At 41.7% G+C, this 24,489-nt stretch overlaps 1 protein-coding gene across 1 annotated transcript; it reads right to left on the bottom strand.

The window, feature by feature from the left end:
• Positions 1-19,275: 19,275 nt before the first annotated feature.
• Positions 19,276-23,716, bottom strand: LOC139750846 (sodium-dependent nutrient amino acid transporter 1-like). Its single transcript, XM_071665636.1, is given in 9 exon segments — positions 19,276-20,212; positions 20,214-20,230; positions 20,354-20,588; positions 20,797-21,309; positions 21,517-21,790; positions 21,950-22,187; positions 22,403-22,661; positions 22,952-23,029; positions 23,573-23,716. Coding segments are annotated over 9 exon segments (1,962 nt in total). The 5' UTR covers positions 23,627-23,716; the 3' UTR covers positions 19,276-19,918.
• Between the last annotated feature and the right edge of the window lie 773 nt (positions 23,717-24,489).

A 24,489-nucleotide genomic window follows, 5' to 3' on the forward strand; every position in this document is an offset into this window, starting at 1 on the left:
GCAGCGGATGGAACAATGGAAGCGGAAGTGAGTCACAGGCTGGGGGAGGGGGCGAAAGTTCTGGGAGCGTTGAAGAATGTTTGGAAGCCGAGAACATTATCTCGGAAAGCAAAAATGGGTATATTTGAAGGAATGGTGGTTTCAACAATGTTATATGTTTGCGAGGCGTGGGCTGTAGATAGGGTTGTGCGGAGGAGGGTGGAAGTGTTGGAAATGAGATGTTTGAGGACAGTATGTGGTGTGAGGTGGTTTGATCGAGTAAGCAATGAAAGGGTAAAAGAGATGTCTGGTAATAAAAAGAGTGTGGTTGAGAGAGCAGAGGAGGGTGTATTGAAATAGTTTGGTCACATGGAGAGAACGAGTGAGGAAAGATTGACAAAGAGGATATATGTGTCAGAGGGAGAGGGAACGAGGAGAAGTAGGAGACCGAGTTGGAGGTGGAAGCATGGATTGAAAAAGATTTTGAGCAATCGGGGCAGACTGGTAAAGATCTTTCTGTTAGACTTAAGCAACATAAATATAGTATAAGAACGGGACAAGAATCAAATGCCTCGTTTAATCACGTTAAAAACTATGATCATTGTATTGACTAGAGTAATGCCATCTCAGTTATTGACTCTAACTCTATTACCACGAGAAATATCATTGAATCTTCTATTATTAAATACGCAAAGAATTATAATCTTGATATTAGTGATGGTCTATACAAATTAGATAACTTTATTGTTGATAAAATTTGTAAAATGATAAGTTTATGAACGCTCGTTGTCTGTTTTGGACAATCGCATGTTTACCAAATGGCGTCTTAGCTTCATCTCTTCGTTGTATATCATCTGGTTGTTATATATATATATATATATATATATATATATATATATATATATATATATATATATATATATATATATATATATGTATGTATGTATATATATATATATATATATATATATATATATATATATATATATATATATATATATATATATATATAAAGATGTTCTGGAAGGAGGTAAATTGGGTGCGTAAGACAAGGGAGCAAATGGGAACTTCAGTGAAGGGCGTAAATGGGGAGGTGATAACAAGTAGTGGTGATGTGAGAAGGAGATGGAATGAGTATTTTGAAGGTTTGTTGAATGTGTCTGATGACAGAGTGGCAGATATAGGGTGTTTTGGTCGAGGTGGTGTGCAAAGTGAGAGGGTTAGGGAAAATGATTTGGTAAACAGAGAAGAGGTAGTAAAAGCTTTGCGGAAGATGAAAGCCGGCAAGGCAGCAGGTTTGGATGGTATTGCAGTGGAATTTATTAAAAAAGGGGGTGACTGTATTGTTGACTGGTTGGTAAGGTTATTTAATGTATGTATGACTCATGGTGAGGTGCCTGAGGATTGGCGGAATGCGTGCATAGTGCCATTGTACAAAGGCAAAGGGGATAAGAGTGAGTGCTCAAATTACAGAGGTATAAGTTTGTTGAGTATTCCTGGTAAATTATATGGGAGGGTATTGATTGAGAGGGTGAAGGCATGTACAGAGCATCAGATTGGGGAAGAGCAGTGCGGTTTCAGAAGTGGTGGAGGATGTGTGGATCAGGTGTTTGCTTTGAAGAATGTATGTGAGAAATACTTAGAAAAGCAAATGGATTTGTATGTAGCATTTATGGATCTGGAGAAGGCATATGATAGAGTTGATAGAGATGCTCTGTGGAAGGTATTAAGAATATATGGTGTGGGAGGAAAGTTGTTAGAAGCAGTGAAAAGTTTTTATCGAGGATGTAGGGCATGTGTACGTGTAGGAAGAGAGGAAAGTGATTGGTTCTCAGTGAATGTAGGTTTGCGGCAGGGGTGTGTGATGTCTCCATGGTTGTTTAATTTGTTTATGGATGGGGTTGTTAGGGAGGTAAATGCAAGAGTCCTGGAAAGAGGGGCAAGTATGAAGTCTGTTGGGGATGAGAGAGCTTGGGAAGTGAGTCAGTTGTTGTTCGCTGATGATACAGCGCTGGTGGCTGATTCATGTGAGAAACTGCAGAAGCTGGTGACTGAGTTTGGTAAAGTGTGTGGAAGAAGAAAGTTAAGAGTAAATGTGAATAAGAGCAAGGTTATTAGGTACAGTAGGGTTGAGGGTCAAGTCAATTGGGAGGTGAGTTTGAATGGAGAAAAACTGGAGGAAGTGAAGTGTTTTAGATATCTGGGAGTGGATCTGTCAGCGGATGGAACCATGGAAGCGGAAGTGGATCATAGGGTGGGGGAGGGGGCGAAAATTTTGGGAGCCTTGAAAAATGTGTGGAAGTCGAGAACATTATCTCGGAAAGCAAAAATGGGTATGTTTGAAGGAATAGTGGTTCCAACAATGTTGTATGGTTGCGAGGCGTGGGCTATGGATAGAGTTGTGCGCAGGAGGATGGATGTGCTGGAAATGAGATGTTTGAGGACAATGTGTGGTGTGAGGTGGTTTGATCGAGTAAGTAACGTAAGGGTAAGAGAGATGTGTGGAAATAAAAAGAGCGTGGTTGAGAGAGCAGAAGAGGGTGTTTTGAAATGGTTTGGGCACATGGAGAGAATGAGTGAGGAAAGATTGACCAAGAGGATATATGTGTCGGAGGTGGAGGGAACGAGGAGAAGAGGGAGACCAAATTGGAGGTGGAAAGATGGAGTGAAAAAGATTTTGTGTGATCGGGGCCTGAACATGCAGGAGGGTGAAAGGAGGGCAAGGAATAGAGTGAATTGGAGCGATGTGGTATACAGGGGTTGACGTGCTGTCAGTGGATTGAATCAAGGCATGTGAAGCGTCTGGGGTAAACCATGGAAAGCTGTGTAGGTATGTATATTTGCGTGTGTGGACGTGTGTATGTACATGTGTATGGGGGGGGGGTTGGGCCATTTCTTTCGTCTGTTACCTTGCGCTACCTCGCAAACGCGGGAGACAGCGACAAAGTATAAAAAAAAAAAAAAAAAATATATATATATATATATATATATATATATATATATATATATATATATATATATATATCTCGCTTTTGTCTCTCCTGATGATGTGATAATCACACAAAAGTGCACTTGGGAACTTATCGTGTTTCATTTTCCCCTTGGACTTTTAGGAAGTGAATCATAGGGTGGGGGAGGGGGCGAAAATTCTGGGAGCCTTGAAGAATGTGTGGAAGTCGAGAACATTATCTCGGAAAGCAAAAATGGGTACGTTCGATGGAATAGTGGTTCCAACAGTGTTGTATGGTTGCAAGGCGTGGGCTATGGATAGATTCGTGCGCAGGAGGGTGGATGTGCTGGAAATGAGATGTTTGAGGACAATATGTGGTGTGAGGTGGTTTGATCGAGTAAGTAATAATAGGGTAAAAGAGATGTGTGGTAATAAAAAGAGTGTGGTTGAGAGAGCAGAAGAGGGTGTTTTGAAATGGTTTGGTCACATGGAGAGAATGAGTGAGGAAAGACTGACCAAGAGGATATATGTGTCAGAGGTGGAGGGAACGAGGAGAAGTGGGAGACCAAATTGGAGGTTGAAAGATGGAGTGAAAAAGATTTTGTGTAATCGGGGCCTGATCATGCAGGAGGGTGAAAGGCGTGCAAGGAACAGAGTGAATTGGAACGATGTGATATACCGGGGTCGACGTGCTGTCAATGGATTGAACCAGGGCATGTGAAACGTGTGGGGTAAACCATGGAAAGTTCAGTGGGGCCTGGATGTGGAAAGGCTAGAGACTGAGTGTGAACGAATGGGGCTTTTGTTGTCTCTTCCTAGCGCTACCTCGTACACATGAGGGGGGAGGGGGATGTTATTCCATGTGTGGCGAGGTGGCGATGGGAATGAATAAAAGCAGACAGTATGAATTATGTACATGTGTATATATGTATACGTCTGTGTGTGTATATATATGTATACATTGAGATGTATAGGTATGTATATTTGCGTGTGTGGACGCGTATGTATATACATGTGTATGTGGGTGGGTTGGGCCATTCTTTCGTCTGTTTCCTTGCGCTACCTCGCTAACGCGGGAGACAGCGACAAAGCAGAATGAATAATGAATATATATATATATATATATATATATATATATATATATATATATATATTTTTTTTTTTTCTCTCTCTCTATTCAAACGTACCTCCCACTTGACTTGACCCTCAACCCTACTGTACCTAATAACCTTGCTCTTATTCACATTTACTCTCAACTTTCTTCTTTCACACACTTTACCAAACTCAGTCACCAGCTTCTGCAGTTTCTCACATGAATCAGCCACCAGCGCTGTATCATCAGCGAACAACAACTGACTCCCTTCCCAAGCTCTCTCATCCGCAACAGACTGCATACGTGCCCCTCTTTCCAAAACTCTTGCATATATATATATATATATATATATATATATATATATATGTGTGTGTGTGTGTGTGTGTGTGTGTGTGTATTTTATTTTATATTATACTGAATCGCCGTCTCCCACGTTCCGGGGTAGCGCAAGTAACAAACGAAGAATGGCCCAACGCACCCACATGCACATGTATATACATAAACGCCCACAAATGCTCATAAACATACCTATACATTTCAGCGTATGCAAACAGATACTTACACAGGCATATACATATACAATCCACTGACAGCACGTCGAGCCCAGTATACCACATCGTTCCAATTCACTCTGTTCCCTGCACGCATTTCACCCTCCTGTATGTTCAGGCCCCTGGGGATAGGGGAGAAAGAATACTTCCCACGTATTCCCTGCGTGTCTTAGAAGATGACTAAACAACTTGTTTACCAAATGGCGTCCTAGTTGTATATCAGTTGACTTATATTTCTTTCTTATATCTCTCCTGATGATGTGATTATTACACGAAAGTGCACTTGGGAACTTATCGTGCTTCATCTTCCCTGTGGACTTATAGGAATATACTTGATCACGCGCAAAATAGTAATTCCTTCCAATATATATATTGGAAGGAATTACAATTTTACGCGAGATCAAGTATATTCGTATGAGTCCACGGGAAAGATGCAGCACGATAAGTTTTATCCCTGGGGATAAGGGAAAAAGAATACTCCCCACGCATTCGTCACGTGTCGTAGAAGGCGACTACAGGGGACGGGAGCGGGGGGCTAGAAACCCTCCCCTCCTTGTATTTTAACTTTCTAAAAGGGGAAACAGACGAAGGAGTCACGCGGGGAGTGCTCATCCCCTCGAAGGCTCACATTGGGGTGTCTAAATGTGTGTGGATGTAACCAAGATGAGAAAAAAAGGAGAGATAGGTAGTATGTTTGAGGAAAGGAACCTGGATGTTTTGGCTCTGAGTAAAACGAAGCTCAAGGGTAAAGGGGAAGAGTGGTTTGGGAATGTCTTGGGAGTAAAGTCAGGAGTTAGTGAGAGGACAAGAGCAAGGGAAGGAGTAGCACTACTCCTGAAACAGGAGTGGTGGGAGTACGTGATAGAGTGTAAGAAAGTAAACTCTAGATTGATATGGGTAAAACTGAAAGTTGATAGAGAGAGATGGGTGATTATTGGTGCATATGCACCTGGGAATGAGAAGAAAGATCATGAGAGGCAAGTGTTTTAGGAGCAGCTGAATGAGTGTGTTAGTGGTTTTGATGCACGAGACCGGGTTGTAGTGATGGGTGATCTGAATGCAAAGGTGAGTAATGTGGCAGTTGAGGGAATGATTGGTGTACATGGGGTGTTCATTGTTGTAAATGGAAATGGTGAAGAGCTTGTAGATTTATGTGCCGAAAAAGGACTGGTGATTGGGAATACGTGGCTTAAAAAGAGAGATATACATAAGTATACGTATGTAAGTAGGAGAGATGGCCAGAGAGCATTATTGGATTACGTGTTAATTGATAGGCGTGCGAAAGAGAGACTTTTGGATGTTAATGTGCTGAGAGGTGCAAATGGACGGATGTCTGTTCATTATCTTGTGGAGGCGAAGGTGAAGATTTGTAGAGGTTTTCAGAAAAGAAAAGAAAATGTTGGGGTGAAGAGAGTGGTGAGAGTAAGTGAGCTTGGGAAGGAGACTTGTGTGAGGAAGTACCAGGAGAGACTGAGTATAGAATGGGAAAAGGTGAGAACACAGGAGGTAAGGGGAGTGGGGGAGGAATTGGATGTATTTAGGGAAGCAGTGATGGCTTGCGCAAAAGATGCTTGTGGCATGAGAAGCGTGGAAGGTGGGCAGATTAGAAAGGGTAGTAAGTGGTGGGATGAAGAAGTAAGATTATTAGTGAAAGGGAAGAGAGTGGCATTTGGACGATTTTTTTGCAGGGAAATAATGCAAATGAGTGGGAGATGTATAAAAGAAAGAGGCAGGAGGTCAAGAGAAAGGTGCAAGAGGTGAAAAAGAGGTCAAATGAGAGTTAGGGTGAGAGAGTATCATTAAATTTTAGGGAGAATAAAAAGATGGTTTGCAAGGAGGTAAATAAAGTGCGTAAGACAAGGGAACAAATGGGAACTTCAGTGAAGGGGAGGTGATAACAAGTAGTGGTGATGTGAGAAGGAGATGGAGTGAGTATTTTGAAGGTTTGTTGAATGTGTTTGATGATAGAGTGGCAGATATAAGGTGTTTTGGTCGAGGTGGTATGCAAAGTGAGAGGGTTAGGGAGAATGATTTGGTAAACAGAGAAGAGGTAGTAAAAGCTTTGCGAAAGATGAAAGCCGGCAAGGCAGCGGGTTTGGATGGTATTGCAGTGGGATTTATTAAAAAAGGTGGTGACTGTATTGTTGACTGGTTTGTAAGGTTATTTAATATATGTCTCATTCATGGAGAGGTGCCTGAGGATTGGCGGAATGCTTGCATAGTGCCATTGTACAAAGGCAAAGGTGAGTGCTCAAATTACAAAGGTATAAGTTTGTTGAGTATTTCTGGGAAATTATATGGGAGAGTATTGATTGAGAGGGTGAAGGCATGTACAGAGCATCAGACTGGGGAAGAGCAGTGAGGTTTCAGAAGTGGTAGAGGATGTGTGGATCAGGTGTTTGCTTTGAAGAATGTACGTGGGAAGTACTTAGAAAAGCAAATGGATTTGTATGTAGCATTTATGGATCTGGAGAAGGCATATGACAGAGTTGCTAGAATATATGGTGTGGGAGGCAAGTTTTTAGAAGCAGTGAAGTTTTTATCGAGGATGTAAGGCATGTGTACGTGTAGGAAGAGAGAAAAGTGATTGGTTCTCAGTGAATGTAGGTTTGCGGCAGGGGTGTGTGATGTCTCCATGGTTGTTTAATTTGTTTATGGATGGGGTTGTTAGGGAGGTGAATGGAGGAGTTTTGGATAGAGGAGCAAGTATGCAGTCTGTTGTGGATGAGAGAGTTTGGGAAGTGAGTCAGTTGTTGTTCACTGATGATACAGCGCTGGTGGCTGATTCATGTGAGAAACTGCAGAAGCTGGTGACTGAGTTTGGTAAAGTGTGTGAAAGAAGAAAGTTGAGAGTAAATGTGAATAAGAGCAAGGTTATTAGGTACAGTAGGGTTGAGGGTCAAGTCGATTGGGAGGTAACTTTGAATGGAGAAAAACTGGAGGAAGTGAAGTGTTTTAGATATCTGGGAGTGGATTTGGCAGCGGATGGAACCATGGAAGCGGAAGTGAATCATAGCGTGGGGTGGGGGCGAAAATCGAGAACATTATCTCGGAAAGCAAAAATGGGTATGTTTGAAGGAATAGTGGTTCCAACAATGTTGTATGGTTGCGAGGCGTGGGCTATGGATAGAGTTGTGCGCAGGAGGATGGATGTACTGGAAATGAGATGTTTGAGGACAATATGTGGTGTGAGGTGGCTTGATCGAGTAAGTAATGTAAGGGTAAGAGAGATGTGTGGTAATAAAAAGAGTGTGGTTGAGACAGTAGAAGAGGGTGTTTTGAAATGGTTTGGTCAAATGGAGAGAATGAGTGAGGAAAGATTGACAAAGAGGATATATGTGTCGGAGGTGGAGGGAACGAGGAGAAGTGGGGGACCAAATTGGAGATGGAAAGATGGAGTGAAAAAGATTTTGAGTGATCGGGGCCTAAATATGCAGGAGGGTGAAAGGCGGGCAAGGAATAGAGTGAATTGGAACGATGTGGTATACCGGGGTCGACGTGCTGTCAATGGATTGAACCAGGGCATGTGAAGCGTCTGGGGTAAACCATGGAAAGTTGTGTGGGGCCTGGATGTGGAAAGGGAGCTGTGGTTTCGGTGCATTATTACCTGACAGCTAGAGACTGAGTGTGAACGAATGTGGCCTTTGTTGTCTTTTCCTAATGCTACCTCGCGCACATGAGGGGGGAGGGGGATGTTATTTCATGTGTGGCGAGGTGGCGATGGGAATGGATAAAGGCAGACAGTATGAATTATGTACATGTGTATATATGTATATGTCTGTGTGTGTATATATATATGTATACGTTGAGATGTATAGGTCTGTATATTTGCGTGTGTGGACATGCATGTATATACATATGTATGTGGGTGGGTTGGGCCCTTCTTTCGTCTGTTTCCTTGCGCTACCTCGCTAACGCGGGAGACAGCGACAAAGCACAAGAAATAAATAAATTAATAAATAATATATATATATATATATATATATATATATATATATATATATATATATATATATATATATATATATTACTCTGGAGCACGGGAGGAAGAATTCTATCTCCGTATTCCCCGCTTGTTTTAGAAGGCGACTGAAGGGGGGCGGAAGCGGGGGGACTGAAAGAGGAAACAGAAGGAGCCAGGCGGGGATTGCTCATCCTCCTCGAAGGCTCCGGCTGGGGTGTCTGAATATGTGTGGATGTAACCAAGATGAGAAGAGAGGAGAGATAGGTGGTATGTTTGAGGAAAAAAAATTGGATGTTCTGACCCTGATTAAAACAAAGCGCAAGGGTTTTTAATTGGGAAGAATGTTTTGAATATGTCTTAGTAGTTAAGTCAGGGGTTGGTGAAAGGACATGGGTTAAGGAAGAAGTAGAAGTACAGTTCATGCAGGAGCTGTGGGAGTGTGTAACAAAGTGTAAGGAAGTAAATTTTAGATAATGTGGGTAAAACTGAAAGTGGATGGAGAGAGTTGGATGGTTTTAGTTATTGGTCCTTCTGCACCTGGCCGTGAAAAAAAAGGTCATGAGAGGCAAGTGTTTTGGGGGCAGCTGAGTGATTGCGTCAGCAGTTTTGGTGCACGACAGGCCGGGTTTTAGTGAGGGGTGATTTAAATGCAAAGGTAATTAATGTGGTAGTTGAGGGTACAATTGGTGCGCATGGGTCATTCAGTGTTATGACTGGAAATGGTGGAGAGTTTGCAGAGTTGTGTGCTGAAAAAAGCCTATTGATTGGGAATACCTGGTTTGAAAAGAGAGATATACTCAAATATACGTATGTGTGTCAGATTAAGTATTAATTGATAGGCGAAGGCCTTGCAAGAGGAGTATGTGGAGTATGGCACAGGTTCACTGGGAGGAGATGGGGGCAGAGGATCCAGACTCGTCCACAAAGGAAATGTTGAAGTACAAAAGTTATTGGAGATGAATTTGGTTAAGAACCAGAGAGACTGTCATTTAAAGAAGTCAGATCAACACTTTAGTAAGGTGTGCTTGCTTTACAAAGAACAGCTTTGCAATATTTCCGAGCAGAAATAATAGGGGAGTTAGATTCTGGAGAAGGACAGGAGTTCCTAGCTCAGCAGTTTCTGTTCCTGATGCGACAGACATCATTAGAGCAACCGTGATCAAATCCTCTAGGGAAAAAGATCTAGTGGAAAAGATATAGGACTTCAGGCCAGCCAAGATAACCCCTCCGCTATGCGTTCAGCACAGTGTGTAACAACCAGCCAGCGAAGCAGCATCCATACCGGGGAAGTAATTATGAGAAGCCGCTCTCGAAATGACCACTGAACTCTCCCAAAGGGCCAGAGTTGGCGTTCCGGATGGGGTAAAGAGGTTAGGTGTGCACAAGTGATAGAAATATGATTGTGGTCAGACGACCCTAAGGGGGCAAAAATAGTGTATGTATAAAGGCAGAGTTCAGAAGTATAAAAGAGGCCTAGTGTGTTGTGGGAGTGGTCACGACGTTTGGAAATTCGTGTAGGATTTAATTAATAGTTCCATATCGTTAGGGAGACAAAAAAGAGAGAGCCTCAGCTCACATCGATAGCTGTCTGTAATCCACACTTGTTGTGAGTTTATAGTAATATAATGAATATATGATAATTTGTGTCAGTAAGAATAGCTGAGATTGCAATTGTGAAAAGATTCCGATAGGCTTAAAAAGTATCTGTCTATCTAACTGTTCATCTTTTCTTCTGTCTATACCAAAGGCGAAAGAAACTTTTAGTTACCCAACGTACAGTGATTCATCTTCTTACATCGCTGAGCCGAACATTTTCTTTGATTTGAAGGAGAAGCTTAAGAAATTTAAGCAATATGAAACTAAACATATTATATTTTGCTTTAGGCAGTGTTGTTAATCCGATCTTTATTTTGGAGTTATTTCATACCGCAAATAAGATATTATACGTACTTATATTTTTTGATAAGGGTGAAATACTGTGGATAGGAGAACGCAGATGATATAATGGAAGATCATCACAATAACAGGTACAGTTCGCAAAATGATTTCTCATTCCTGGATTATTACATCTGCTGTACCCGGTAACTATCGTCGATAATAGTAAATTACTATCATCAATATGTAATAGTAAGTTACTATTGTCAATATGTATGATAATCAGAGCGCATCGTTCAAGTACCAAGACTATGCAACGAAAAGAAAAAAAATGTTAGTCATGGATCCTACGTCGGGAAATAATTCACAGTTGTGGCCATCTGTTGCTAAGATGATTCAAGATGCACCGCAGCATGTCCTGAATTTAATGCAAAATTTTCTTCATATGGTGGAATTAAGTTAGCTAATGATATCTAAGAATTGATATACTGCTAATATATTCTTTATACCATCCATGACGACTCTTGATGAGACTAGAATCATCGATATTATCTTGCTGATCAAAAGATAAGAGGCTTCGGGTTATTTCATGAAGATACATTAAACACCACAGAGGGAAGGGTCTATCTCACAGATGATTTGAATTGTAGTACAAAGAAAACTAACATGGATAGAACTTAAAGAAAACGTATTTGTAAGGGTAGCTTATCTATAAATGAAGAGGTAATTAGGAATAAACAGATTTGGAAAGAAATTATCATTAAGTCGTAAGACGATAAAATGTTTGTATTGTAGAATATTTTTGTCAAGTAGAGGGGTGTGAATCTAGTTGGTAACTTGGTATTCTTTACAAAATATCAAAGGTTATTTTTCAGTCAATCTATTACAGAGCCGACGCTTCCAAAGATCTGCCAATTTATTTTTCGAGAAAAAAAAAAAATGATTGATATCTTTAAGAACACAGAAGTTAGATGCGAATTAGATAGCAGTGATCACAAAGGGATTCATTTTCCGAAGTATTTCGATTATTCGAAACAAAGGCAAGATATTTTTTTTCAGCGCAGGAACGCAAACTATAACAGATAAAGGTGCCTTGCTTAAGTTTACAGAAGAACTACAAATATATTGTCTTACGTCCACTATTATTCAAATCATCTTATTAATGTAAAAAGATTCTGAATTTTTGGATGATGAACTGAAAATGATTCAGTACTTTGGACAGAAGCTAAGATGCTCGATAAATATACGTAACCAGTGTCAGAATACAGCAAGGGAACGTTTCTATAGTGGCCCAAATAATAAGCCAGAACGTAAAAGTTACCAAAGAACTCTTGTTCCTCCCTACCTTGAGAATTTTCTCGAATGTGATCACGTCCTCAAAAAAATTGATGTACAAGTAGTGTTCAGATATGACATCAAAAAATTCCTTATCAAAAATAGCCCATCAAATAATACAGGTGTTGTTTATAAAGTCCCATGTAAAGACTGTAACCAATTTTATTGGACAATCGGGGATAGATTTGTCTACCAGGATCTCACAATATAATTATAGTGTTAGGATAGCCCAGCAGAGTAATAGCTTACTTGAACGTAAAGCTGCCTTTCATCACCATATCGTCTGGGAAGGAGCTAAGACCATAGCTAAATCAAACTGTTTCAGTGAAAGAAATGTAAGTGAATCATGTTGATCTCTGACAGATTTGATCATGATGTAAATATGTCCTTTTGCCATTTTGAATGTGACAGATTGTTAACTGAAATAATTATTAAAAGATGTCCCCTAGAATAACCCTTTCCACACATCATGTAAGGAGAGGAAGGTCAGATGTCAGGTCACGTCATACGTGCCCACCTGCTCTCCACGGGGATTAACGAAGCCACACCTCATTGCTACATCTGTGCTTTTAAGGACATCAACACTTGTATCTCCCCCACTCTGTCTGAGGATGTGATAGACGAAAGTACTCAGTTTCTTATTTTCTATTTTCAGTGATGATTATATATATATATATATATATATATATATATATATATATATATATATATATATATATATATATATATATATCTTCCCTGGGGATAGGGGAGAAAGAATGCTTCCCACGTATTCCCTGCGTGTCGTAGAAGGCGACTAAAAGGGAAGGGAGCGGGGGGCTGGAAATCCTCCCCTCTCGTTTTTTTTTTTTTTTTTTTTTTCCAAAAGAAGGAACAGAGAAGAGGTCCAGGTGAGGATATTCCCTCAAAGGCCCAGTCCTCTGTTCTTAACGCTACCTCGCTATCGTGGGAAATAGCGAATAGTATGAAAAAAAAAAAAAAAAAAATATATATATATATATATATATATATATATATATATATATATATATATATATATATTCTATTATTATACTTTGTCGCAGTCTCCCACGTTAGCGAGGTAGCGCAAGGAAACAGACCAAAGAATGGCCCAACCCACCCACATACACATGTATATACATACACGTCCACACACGCACATATACATACCTATACATCTCAACGTATACATATATATACACACACAGACATATACATAAATACACATGTACATAATTCATGCTGTTTGCTCTTATACATTTCCGTCGCCACCCGGCCACACATGAAATAACAACTCCCTCCCCCCGTATGTGCGCGAGGTAGCGCTAGGAAAAGACAACAAGGCCACATTCGTTCACACTCAGTCTCTAGCTGTCATGTTCAATGCACCGAAACCACAGCTCCCTATCCACATCCAGGCCCCACAAAACTTTCCATGGTTTACCCTAGACGCTTCACATGTCCTGGTTCAGTCCATTGACAGCACGTTGACCACGGTATACCAAATCGTTCCAGTTCACTTGTACGCCTTTCACCCTCCTGCATGTTCAGGCCCCGATCACTCAAAATCTTTTTCACTCCATTTTTCCAACTCCAATTTGGTCTCCCACCTCTCCTCGTTCCCTCCACCTCTGACACATATATCCTCTTTGTCACTCATTCTCTCCATGTGACCAAACCATTTCAAAACAACCTCTTCTGCTCTCTCAACCACACTCTTTATATTATCACACAACTCTCTTACCCTATTATTACTTACTCGATGAAACCACCTCACACCATATATTGTCCTTAAACACCTCAGTTCCAGAACATCCACCCTCCTCCGCACAACTCTATCTATAGCCCATGCCTCTCAACCAAACATTGTTGGAACCACTATTCCTTCAAATGTACCCATTTTTGCTTTCCAAGATAACATTCTCGACTTCCACACATTTTTCAACGCTCCCAGAACTTTCGCCCCCTCCCCCACCCTATGATTCACTTTCGCTTCCATGGTTCCATCCGCTGCCAAATCCACTCCCAGATATCTAAAACACCTCACTTCCTCCAGTTTTTCTCCATTTAAACTTACCTCCCAATTTAATTGTCCCTCAACCGTACGGTACCTAATAACCTTACTCATTCACATTTACTCTCAGCTTTCTTCTTTCACACACTTTACCAAACTCAGTCACCAGCTTCTGCAGTTTCTCACTCAAATCAGCCACCAGTCCTGTATCATCAGCGAACAACATCTGTTTCACTTCCCAAGCTCTGTCATCCACAACAGACTGCATACTTGCCCCTCTTTCCAAAACTCTTCCACTCACCTCCCAAACAACCCCATCCATAAACAAATTAAACAACCATGGAGACTTCACGCACCCCTGCCGCAAACCAACATTCACTGAGAACCAATCACTTTCCTCTCTTCCTACACGTACACATGCCTTACATCCTCGATATAAACTTTTCTTTGCTTCTAACAACTTACCTCCCACACATTATGTTCTTAATACCTTCCACAGAGCATCTCTATCAACTCTATCATATGCCTTCTCCAGATCCATAAATGCTACATACAAATCCATTTGCTTTTCTAAGTATTTCTCACATACATTCTTCAAAGCAAACACCTGATCCACGCATCCTCTACCACTTCTGAAACCACACTGCTCTTCCCCAATCTTTTGCTCCGTACATGCCTTCACCCTCTCAATCAATATGCTCCCATATAATTTCCCAGGAATACTCAACAAACTTATACCTCTGTAATTTGAGCACTCACTTTTATCCCCTTTGCCTTTTACAATGGCACTATGCAAGCATTCCGCCAGTCCTTAGGCACCTCACCATGAGTCATACATACATTAAATAACCTTACCAACTAGTCAACAATACAGTCACCCCCTTTTTTTTTAATGAATTCCACTGCAATACCATTCAAACCCGCTACCTTGCCAGCTTTCATCTTCCGCAAAGCTTTTACTACCTCTTCTCTGTTTACCAAATCATTCTCCCTAACCCTCTCACTTTCACACCACCTCGACCAAAACACCCTATATCTGCCACTCTATCATCAAACACATTCAACAAACCTTCAAAAAACACTCCATCTCCTTCTCGCATCACCACTACTTGTTATCACCTCCCTGTTAGCCCCCTTCACTGATGTTTCCATTTGTTCCCATTTCTTTTGCACTTTATTTACCTCCGTCCAAAACATCTTTTAATTCTCCCTAAAATTTAATGATACTCTCTCACCCCAACTCTCATTTGCCCTCTTTTTCGTCTCTTGCACCTTCCTCTTGACCTCCTGCCTCTTTCTGTCATACATCTCCCACTCATTTGCATTATTTCCCTTCAAAAATTGTCCAAATGCCTCTCTCTTCTCTCACTAATAATCTTACTTCTTCATCCCACCACTCACTACTCTTTCTAATCTAACCACCTCCCACGCTTCTAATGCCACAAGCATCTTTTGCGCAAGCCATCACTGCTTCCCTAAATACATCCTATTCCTCCCCCACTCCCCTTACGTCCTTTGTTCTCACCTTTTTCCATTCTGTACATCAGTGTCTCCTGGTACTTCCTCACACAAGTCTCCTTCCCAAGCTCACTTACTCTCACCACTCTCTTCACCACAACATTCTCTCTTCTTTTCTGAAAACTCAAATTTTCACCTTCGCCTCTACAAGATAATGATTAGACATCCCTCCAGTTGCACCTCTCAGCACATTAACATCTAAAAGTCTCTCTTTCGCGCACCTATCAACTAACACGTAATCCAAGAACGCTCTCTGGCCATCTCTCCTACTTATATACGTATACTTATGTATATCTCTCTTTTTAAACCAGGTATTCCCAATCACCAGTCCTTTTTCAGCACATAAATCGACCAGCTCTTCACTATTTCCATTTACAACACTGAACACCCCATGTACACCAATTATTCCCTCAACTGCCACATTACTCACCTTTGCATTCAAATCACTCATCACTATAACCCGGTCTCGTACATTAAAACTACTAACACACTCACTCAGCTGCTCCCAAAACACTTGCCTCTCATGATCTTTCTTCTCATGCCCTGGTGCATATGCATCAATAATCACCCATCTCTCTCCATCAACTTTCAGTTTTACCAATATCAATCTAGAGTTTACTTTCTTACACTCTATCACATACTCCCACCACTCTTGTTTCAGGAGTAGTGCTACTCCTATCTTTGCTCTTGTCCTCTCACTAACCCTGACTTACTCCCCAAGACATTCCAAACCACTCTTCCCTTTACCCTTGAGCTTCGTTTCACTCAGAGCCAAAACATCCAGGTTCCTTTCCTCAAACATACTACCTATCTCTCCTTTTTTCCATCTTGGTTACATCCACACACATTTAGGACACCCCAAATCTGAGCCTTCGAGGAGGATGACACTCCCCGCGTGACTCCTTCTTCGTTTCCCTTTTAGAAAGTTAAATACAAGGAGGGGAGGTTTCTGGCCCCCGCTCCCGTCCCCTCTAGTCGCTTTCTACGACACGTGAGGAATACGTGGGAAGTATTCTTTCCCCCTATCCCCAGGGTATAATTATACTATATATATATACATATATACAAACTTACAACAATACACACAATACGCACATACAACACACCACACACACATACATTAAATACATTTTTGTAATAATGTAAGAACAAATTAGAAAAACATATTTAGCTTGAAAGAATGAAAAAAAAATGAAGACACATAATGGTATCAACTATGGCTATTGGAAAAGGAAATTGTTACAATTATATTCACACAAAAGTCCCAATGCAGTTCCTCATCAATTTTTCAAACACTGTATATCAATAAGCTATTCAATGTCTAACTAACATTTTTCCCCCAACTTCATATTTTCTGTTCAAAACACATGCATAAAAACTTCCGTCCATTAACACACTATAAACATTTCTCCCTTTAAAATTCTGGAAGTCTGTCTCGATACACGCGGCGAGGCGAACGCGACGCTGGGCCACAATCACTGCACATATATCACATTCTGCCTCCATACAAGTCAATCTTCACCACAGTTTTCAGGCCTTCATCGTCGAAATCGCTTCTGAGGTTACCGTTTCGATGGGTGTGACCATTGTCCTTGCTGAGTTGCAGCCATCCTCACCGTTTTGCTACTACGCTTGCTACCGACAGCTCCAGTGACGCCTTTTGCTTCCGTGATTCTTGCATTCCAGCTTTCCTCCCCGCACGTGTTCGCCTTGGACTGTAACACACTCATTCGACAAACATATCCTCTCAGCTTTATTAGAGACACAGCACAAAGAGATATTCAATTCACGACGACCATACATTTTAGGCCCTCCTGATAACGTGGCAGACCGCACATTTATTTTCCTTTGTACAAATGCTGTGGACGAGAAACCTTGCCGACAACGAGCAAAACTTTTTCCTAAGAAATGAACTCCTTAAGTCCTTGAACCATCGCTTTGGACCTCAGATGTGCATCAACCAAACTCTTGTTGCCATCAAAACGGGTTTAAAGAAACCTTCTTCGTGTATTTAATAATAGAAGATTCAGTGATATTTCTCGTGGTACTGGAGTTAGAGTTAATAACTGAGATTGCAATACTTCACTCAGTACAATGATCATAGTTTTTAACGTGATTAAACAAGGTATTTGATTCTTGTCCCGTTCTTATACTATATTTGTATATATGTAATTTTATTAATATCATTATACTTAGTCGCTGTATCCCGCGTTAGCGAGGTAGCGCAAGAAAACAGACGAAAGAATGGCTCAACCCACCCACATACACATGTATATACATAAGCGCCCATACACGCACTTATACATACCTATACATTTCAACGTATACATACATATACATACACACATATACATATATACACATGCACACACTCATACTTGCTGCCCCCATCCATTCTGGTCACCACCCCGCCACACTTGTAAAACAGCACCCTCAACCCCGACATTGTTGGAACTACTATTCCTTCAAACATACCCATTTTTGCTCTCCGAGATAACGTTCTCGCCTTCCACACATTCGTCAACTCTCCCAGACCCTTTGACCCCTCCCCCACCCTGTGACTCACTTCCGTTTCCATGGTTCCACCCGCTGCTAAATCCACTCCCAGATATCGAAAACACTTCACTTCCTCCAGTTTTTCTCCAGTTAAACGTACCTCCCATTTAACTTGTCCCTCAACCCTACTGAACCTAATAACCTTGCTCTTATTCACTTTTACCCTCAGCTTTCTTCTTTCACACACTTTACCAAACTCAGTCACCAACTTCTGCAGTTTCTCATCCGAATCAGCCACCAGTGCTGTATCATCAGCGAACAGAAGAAACCTTCCATATGATGACTAATCTATACTAGCATTTTGCAGAGATCAGAGTGAGGGACGATCTAATAGAGATACACATATGAATCGTATTGGGATATATAAAGAGGTGATGGATAAAGAACTGTATGTATTCATCAGAGGAAATACTGGTGGTGATGGTCTGAATTAGAAATTCAGTGACGCCATGGGTAAGCTTTGGAGACTAGGCTTGTGGACGAATGGAAGTTACCAAGATCCATCGATGGGGAAACCAGTGGTTACATAAATACATAACTGACAATAACTACGTGTTGTGGTCTGTGGCTCATAGGCCGCCTTACAGTTTTCTGTTTTCTTGTTTATTTCCTGTGTGACGTATAATCATCATGATTCCTCATCCAACATATTCTATGTGGTGGAACCTGCCGCCTTGCCACCAGGAAGGGAAGTGTGGTGTGTGTGTGTGTGTGTCTGTGTGTGTGTGTGTGTAGCTCAGCTTAATGATGTTCCTTCCTGTATGGAAGATCATGTCGTAAACAAATTTGATATGGCTTTCGATTAATTATGTAACTGACCATTAACGTCATATTATAGAAGTAATGTAAAGGAGTAAGTAATGTTTGGTGTGTATGGTGTTGGAGCTCAACCTACTCAGCGAACACGCTGGGCTCACTTCAAGACCGCCAGTGTCAAGCGTCATCATCGACGGAGACGTACACATCTTTTACATCTTTTTAGGTCAGTTAGTATTTGTCAGATTTTTCAGTCCTACTTTACACAATTTCATCCTTAAGATTTAGGATAAACCACGAAACGAAACATTCAGTAGCGTCCGTATAATCCAGTGACCTTTATTAACTGGCGGTCACTCTTAGCAGCATTCATACCCTGGCACTCAAAGATCCCAGCAGACCATACATATATTCTGAGAGTCCTGAAGATTATTATTATTTAGTAGTGTAATTCTTTATATCCTTAGGTCTATCGATGTAGTCTTTGGTTCTAACATCAACTTTGTAGTCTTAAAACCTCTTGATCTATGGATTCATTTTCAGAAACATTAATATTCGTGAGCTGTCGAAGTAATATCATCAGTTTCTCATCGTTAGCATCAACTGCACTTTGTTTTTGTCTCCTCTCTTCTTGTACTTCCTTGGCTTTGAGTTTTCATAAGGGTTTTGAAAAGAAATACGGCATATGATTATCTTATATTGTCTTTAGCTTATGGAATATAAATATGTCAATATAAAATGAATAAATATTGTAGGGAAATATATACATCAAAAGCACCAAGTACAGTCATCCATCACAACCAGGTGTGAGTGAGTGCTGGTGAGAGAAACGTTTATGAAACGTTCCTGAGTTGCCCCGAAGGTGTGAACACTTCGAGGGAAAGATTCCTTATGAACTAAGACTGAGGACAACATGAGTGGAATGTTACGTTGCTCGATGTTTTATGATCAATGAGGCCTTAAATGTAGGGTAAGATGGGCGACATGGGATGAGGTGCACGAGTGTGACACGAGAGATGAGATGACGTGGACTGTTGTGTCTGCCGTTATGACCAGCTGCTGACGAGAAGCTGGAAAGGTTGATGGTGAGGGGAATGTTTGCTTGGCTGGTCCTCTGAGGCACAGGTTCTCGTGCTGTGTTATAGACCAAAAAAATCATATAATTGGCATTATAGCCAGTTATAGACTTTTTTTTTTTTTTTTTGCTCGATATAATTTAGAAATCATTATTGTCGATTATCCTCCAGCTCCCAGACGAGAATTGGTTTGAGATCAATTTTAGCGTCGGATGGAGAGGCGAGAGGCCGTTCACAAGAAGGTTCCAGACTCAGACACTTGTATTGTGGTGTAGGGTGTTTCCTTTGGCGGGACTGGAGTCCAGTGATGGCATAGACATGGTGGAGGCCACTGGTGGGATGGGGTTGTCGATGCCTTCCAGAGCAGGCTTGTTGTTGGCGATGAACTGGCGGTATTCCTGACGAAGGACGGGGTCCTTGGGACACCACTCGGCTGTGGGCTTGAAGGTGTCCTTTACGGCTTCCCACAACGAGGTTGAGCCATTGCGTCTGCGGATGACCTCCACGATGAAGAAGATGGGTACCATGGTGAAGGCCAGGACAGCCTAGGAAGATGCCGAAACCTGTGGAGGAGAAAGTTCATATTTAGAAATACTGGGAATTTTTAAAGTCGTCTCTTCCATTATCTTCAGATTGCAAACACAGTAGACCTGATGTGGGGACAAGAGAATCGGGCGATGTCTCACCGTTAGCACCAGGACCGAAGGTGTATGAGCCAACTTTCAGAGGCTTGGCAGTTGCCTGGCTGTAGACGAAGATGATGGCCAGCAACACGGGGATGAGGAAGGCCCAGCAGAACTTCCAGTAGATGCCAGTCTTCCTGTTCAACATGAACTCGATGTCACGGCAGAATTTCTTGAGGCCATATACCCAGTGGACGGCCGCCACTTCCAGCACCACCAGTATGAAGATCATGAACTCCTGCAGTAGAAAATATGGCCTTCGTCAGTCTTGCAACCGGGTGATAATAGGTTGATGAACTTGATATATCATAACTTTAAAATTTCGTTTAAGAAAAAAAGAAAAAAACTGGAAGACTTATATACACAAGTATTCTTCCTGGAGATTATTAACTCACTTTTTAGGTTATTCAACTTCAGGTAACAGAGCCGTATCCAGTAATACTCACGCCTCCGTAGTAGTTGATGAGTTCGAGGATGAACTGTCCCTGTGGGGTGACGTAGAAGAGGCCTAGGAGGAAGCCGGCGACACACACCAGCAGCGTCACCAGCCACTTCTTGAAGTGAGGGAACTCATCGCAGATGATGGTGATGATGCAGCCAGTGAGGGCGGAGGCGCTACCCACGCCCAGGGTGAACAACATGAGGAAGAACAGCACGGAGAAGAGCTGCGGCACATACTGGAACCTGGACAACACATCTGGGTAGCTGACGAAGGCCAGGGAGGTGCCTCCGCCCTTGATCACGCTTTCCACGTCAACCCCGAGTTGATCAGCAAGATGGCCCAAGATGGCGAAGGTGGTGAAGCCAGCGAGGAGGGAGGTGAGGGTGTCGGTGACGGAGATGATGGCAGCGTCACGGTATACATTGTGACGGAAGGAGTTGTACGAAGAGAACATTATGATGGATCCGAAACCGACCGACAGACTGAAGAAGGACTGGTTCACGGCTGCGAACCAAACCTGCAAGACAAACAGACAGACACACGTTAAATTGACATATTCTCCAAAGGAAACAAAATAAAATTATTCATCTTAAAATTTTTGAAATGAGATGAATCTTACTGAAATATGTCATGAGTATTTTCAAAGTTGAAAAGAAAAAAGAAAAAACCATCTTGTGTCACTTAGGTAAAGTGTGGTCTACTACATGAAGCGATGATAACCTACCCCAGGCTTCAGAAGCTCCTCCCATCTGGGTGTGATGAAGTACTTCACGCCTTTGTAGGCCCCAGGCAATGTGGCTCCACGGATAAGCATGATGAAGAGCACCAGGTAAGGGAAGAGGGCCGTGAAATAGGCGGCCTTGCCGGAGCTCTGGACACCCTTGGCCAGGACCAAGAATAGCACCACCCACGAGAAAAGCAGACACAGAGACAGACGCCACTCAGGCGCGTCGATACCGTTGGCCAGACCCATCTCGTCCTTCTGCAACACCTCCTTCCTGTTAAAACAAAACATCAGTTTTATATATATATATATATATATATATATATATATATATATATATATATATATATATATATATATATAATAGTTATTTATTAGAATTGAAAATGTGGCCAAATCATGAGAGTCAAAGACCATGGGAAGGGCGACTCACGTGAAATATTCCTCCGCGGCGGTGGAGAGGCTGGAAGCGTTGATCCCGAGAGTTTCTTCCAAGACAGTTACGTTGGTGCTGGCGTCCACGCACGTCGTATTGGAGGCCCATGAGCCGCACACCGACCAGGGCAACACGGCAGTGAAGGAGGCGAAGAAGTAGTAGATGGTGAGGCCCATGAGGGAGACGTAATAGGTGACCACCGCCCACGTAGCTAAAGCCTGGCCATAACCGACGCCTGCGGAAGCAAACCAGTTCGTGAGAAATGTCATGTTCGTAAAAGTTTCTCAAAACAAAGATAGTACAATTAAAATAAAAAATATCACCTTATTTTCTGTATCTACAGATGAGTATATAATATCAGAGGCAGGAAAAAGAAAAACATCAGCCCAGACATTACTAAAACAAGTGTAAGGGGAAAAAAAAAAGTAATATTATATACGTTAATCTTACCTCTGAAGGCTGGCGCCACTTCCCAGACTTTGACGGAACCAAAGGATGAGAACTGCCCCATACACAACTCCATGTAGTAGAGCGGTTTGCCGATCAGAAGCAACACCAAGATGTACGGGATGAGGAACGCCCCTCCGCCGTTCTTCAGAGCCACGAACGGGAACCTCCACACGTTCCCGAGACCAACGGACATGGCGATGCAGGAGAGCAAGAACTCTACCGGACTGGACCATTGCTGCCGTTCGGTGCCACTGGACTCCTGGTAACACCGGGAGATGATCCGTTACTCTCTCTCTCTCTCTCTCTCTCTCTCTCTCTCTCTCTCTCTCTCTCTCTCTCTCTCAACTTCGTTTGCAATTAACAAATTTATGAGTTATCTATAAATCTTCACTATAACAAAGCATACTTCATTAATGTAACTCTTCATCGTATTTTTCATTAACAAAAAAAAAATAAAGCTTTGAAAGAATGTATAACTAGAAATAAAAATAAATAGCGTAACTGGACCGGTTGTAATAAAGAAAATAGAAAACGTCATGTGGGACTCACCTCGGCCACGGTCACCTCCACTGAGCCAGGTTTTTGCTTCTCTTCATCGCTGGGCTCGAAGGCAGCGTTGATCTTCCCCTGTGAGAGTAACACATCCGTTAATACTCTACGACAACCTCTCGGCAGTTTTGTGTGGACAGTCTAAATGACAGCAGCCTTTTTTTAACTGAAAAATCTTCTCCTCCTCCTCCTCATGGTGAGGTATTCATTCAAATATGAATCTTTCATGGATGATTTTTACACAGAGTGCCGCTGTAGCCCCAGCTGTACTGTTCATTCGCTCATAATAACGGGAGGTTTGTAGGACACGCTTTAAACGTTGAATGATAAAAGTAGCTTAAAATATCTCCATAAAAAGCTTTTTGGAACACAAAGCTCTCTCTCCAATTGATACTGAAGTGCACGGGTTGATGAAATGCCTTTGTTCCCATCATGGACGGTCTTGTGAGTTTATGCGTTAAGTCTAACCTATTCTCTCTCTGGGGAGGAGGGGGAGTTAGGGTTCAGGTCACTGAACGAATGATTAATACTCATGCTAAAAACTAGGCAGTGTTTATCCATTTCAAAGTTCGTAAAAAAATCAAGTTACAAGCCTTGGACCAGAACCTGCATTACACGTACCTCGCCTTTCCAAAACATAGCTTTGGACACGACGGTATGAAGCGGTGATTTCATGGTGTCGAATTCCAAGTGCACAGGATTATTAAAGCTTCGTAGGTAAGCACTCACTACTTTTAGGTATGTATCAACTAAGATGATCAGAGTGGGACTGATGGTAAGCTCAAGATGTTGGGTTTTTATATTCTGTTGTACTACGAAGAGTTGCCAGTTACACAAATTTGTTACATGTATTAAGTTTCTGCGTTCTCGCTACCTAAAATGGTCTTTCATTTATAGGTTGATACACATTAATTTTCTATCGAGATTTACTACAATAATTTTTGCTGAATTTTATTTACAACTGTATAATAAATAATCGATAACATGGGCAATATTTCTCAGGTAGACTATGCGCTCTGACGTCATTCATTCAACCTCCGGAGCAGATAAACCCAAGGCAATGCGTCATCGCTATAGTAGTCATTCGATGACAACTTCCTTCTTATCGTATAACAGACGTCTGAAATGATCTCATGTTACCATACTTCTTCTTACACAAACAGAATCAGTAAAGATAACGAAAGATGCATTTATTTTATCGCGGTATGTGGCATCTTATTCAACAACCAATGAGGTGCCGACGTGATACGCGGGTATGCTGGGGTTAGCGGAACCTTCCAGCTGGAACTTGGTAATTCCCCCCTCTGAGGAAACGGGGGGGGGCGGAGGGCAGACGTTACGAAATTCTACGAAAAATGATGATTTACTAACGATAACGTAATTTCTAAGCAAGTGGAATTCCACTGAGGATGTTATTTTCCGATCATAGTAGTCATACGTAGAATGACGGGATTATACAGTGAATGCGCTGCTTACTCGTAAGGACATGTCAGACGGATATTTAAGGAATTTTCGTATATTACGGAAGAGTTTTACTT

The sequence above is a fragment of the Panulirus ornatus genome, chromosome 10 (genome assembly GCF_036320965.1).
Source record: "Panulirus ornatus isolate Po-2019 chromosome 10, ASM3632096v1, whole genome shotgun sequence".
Taxonomy (NCBI): domain Eukaryota; kingdom Metazoa; phylum Arthropoda; class Malacostraca; order Decapoda; family Palinuridae; genus Panulirus; species Panulirus ornatus.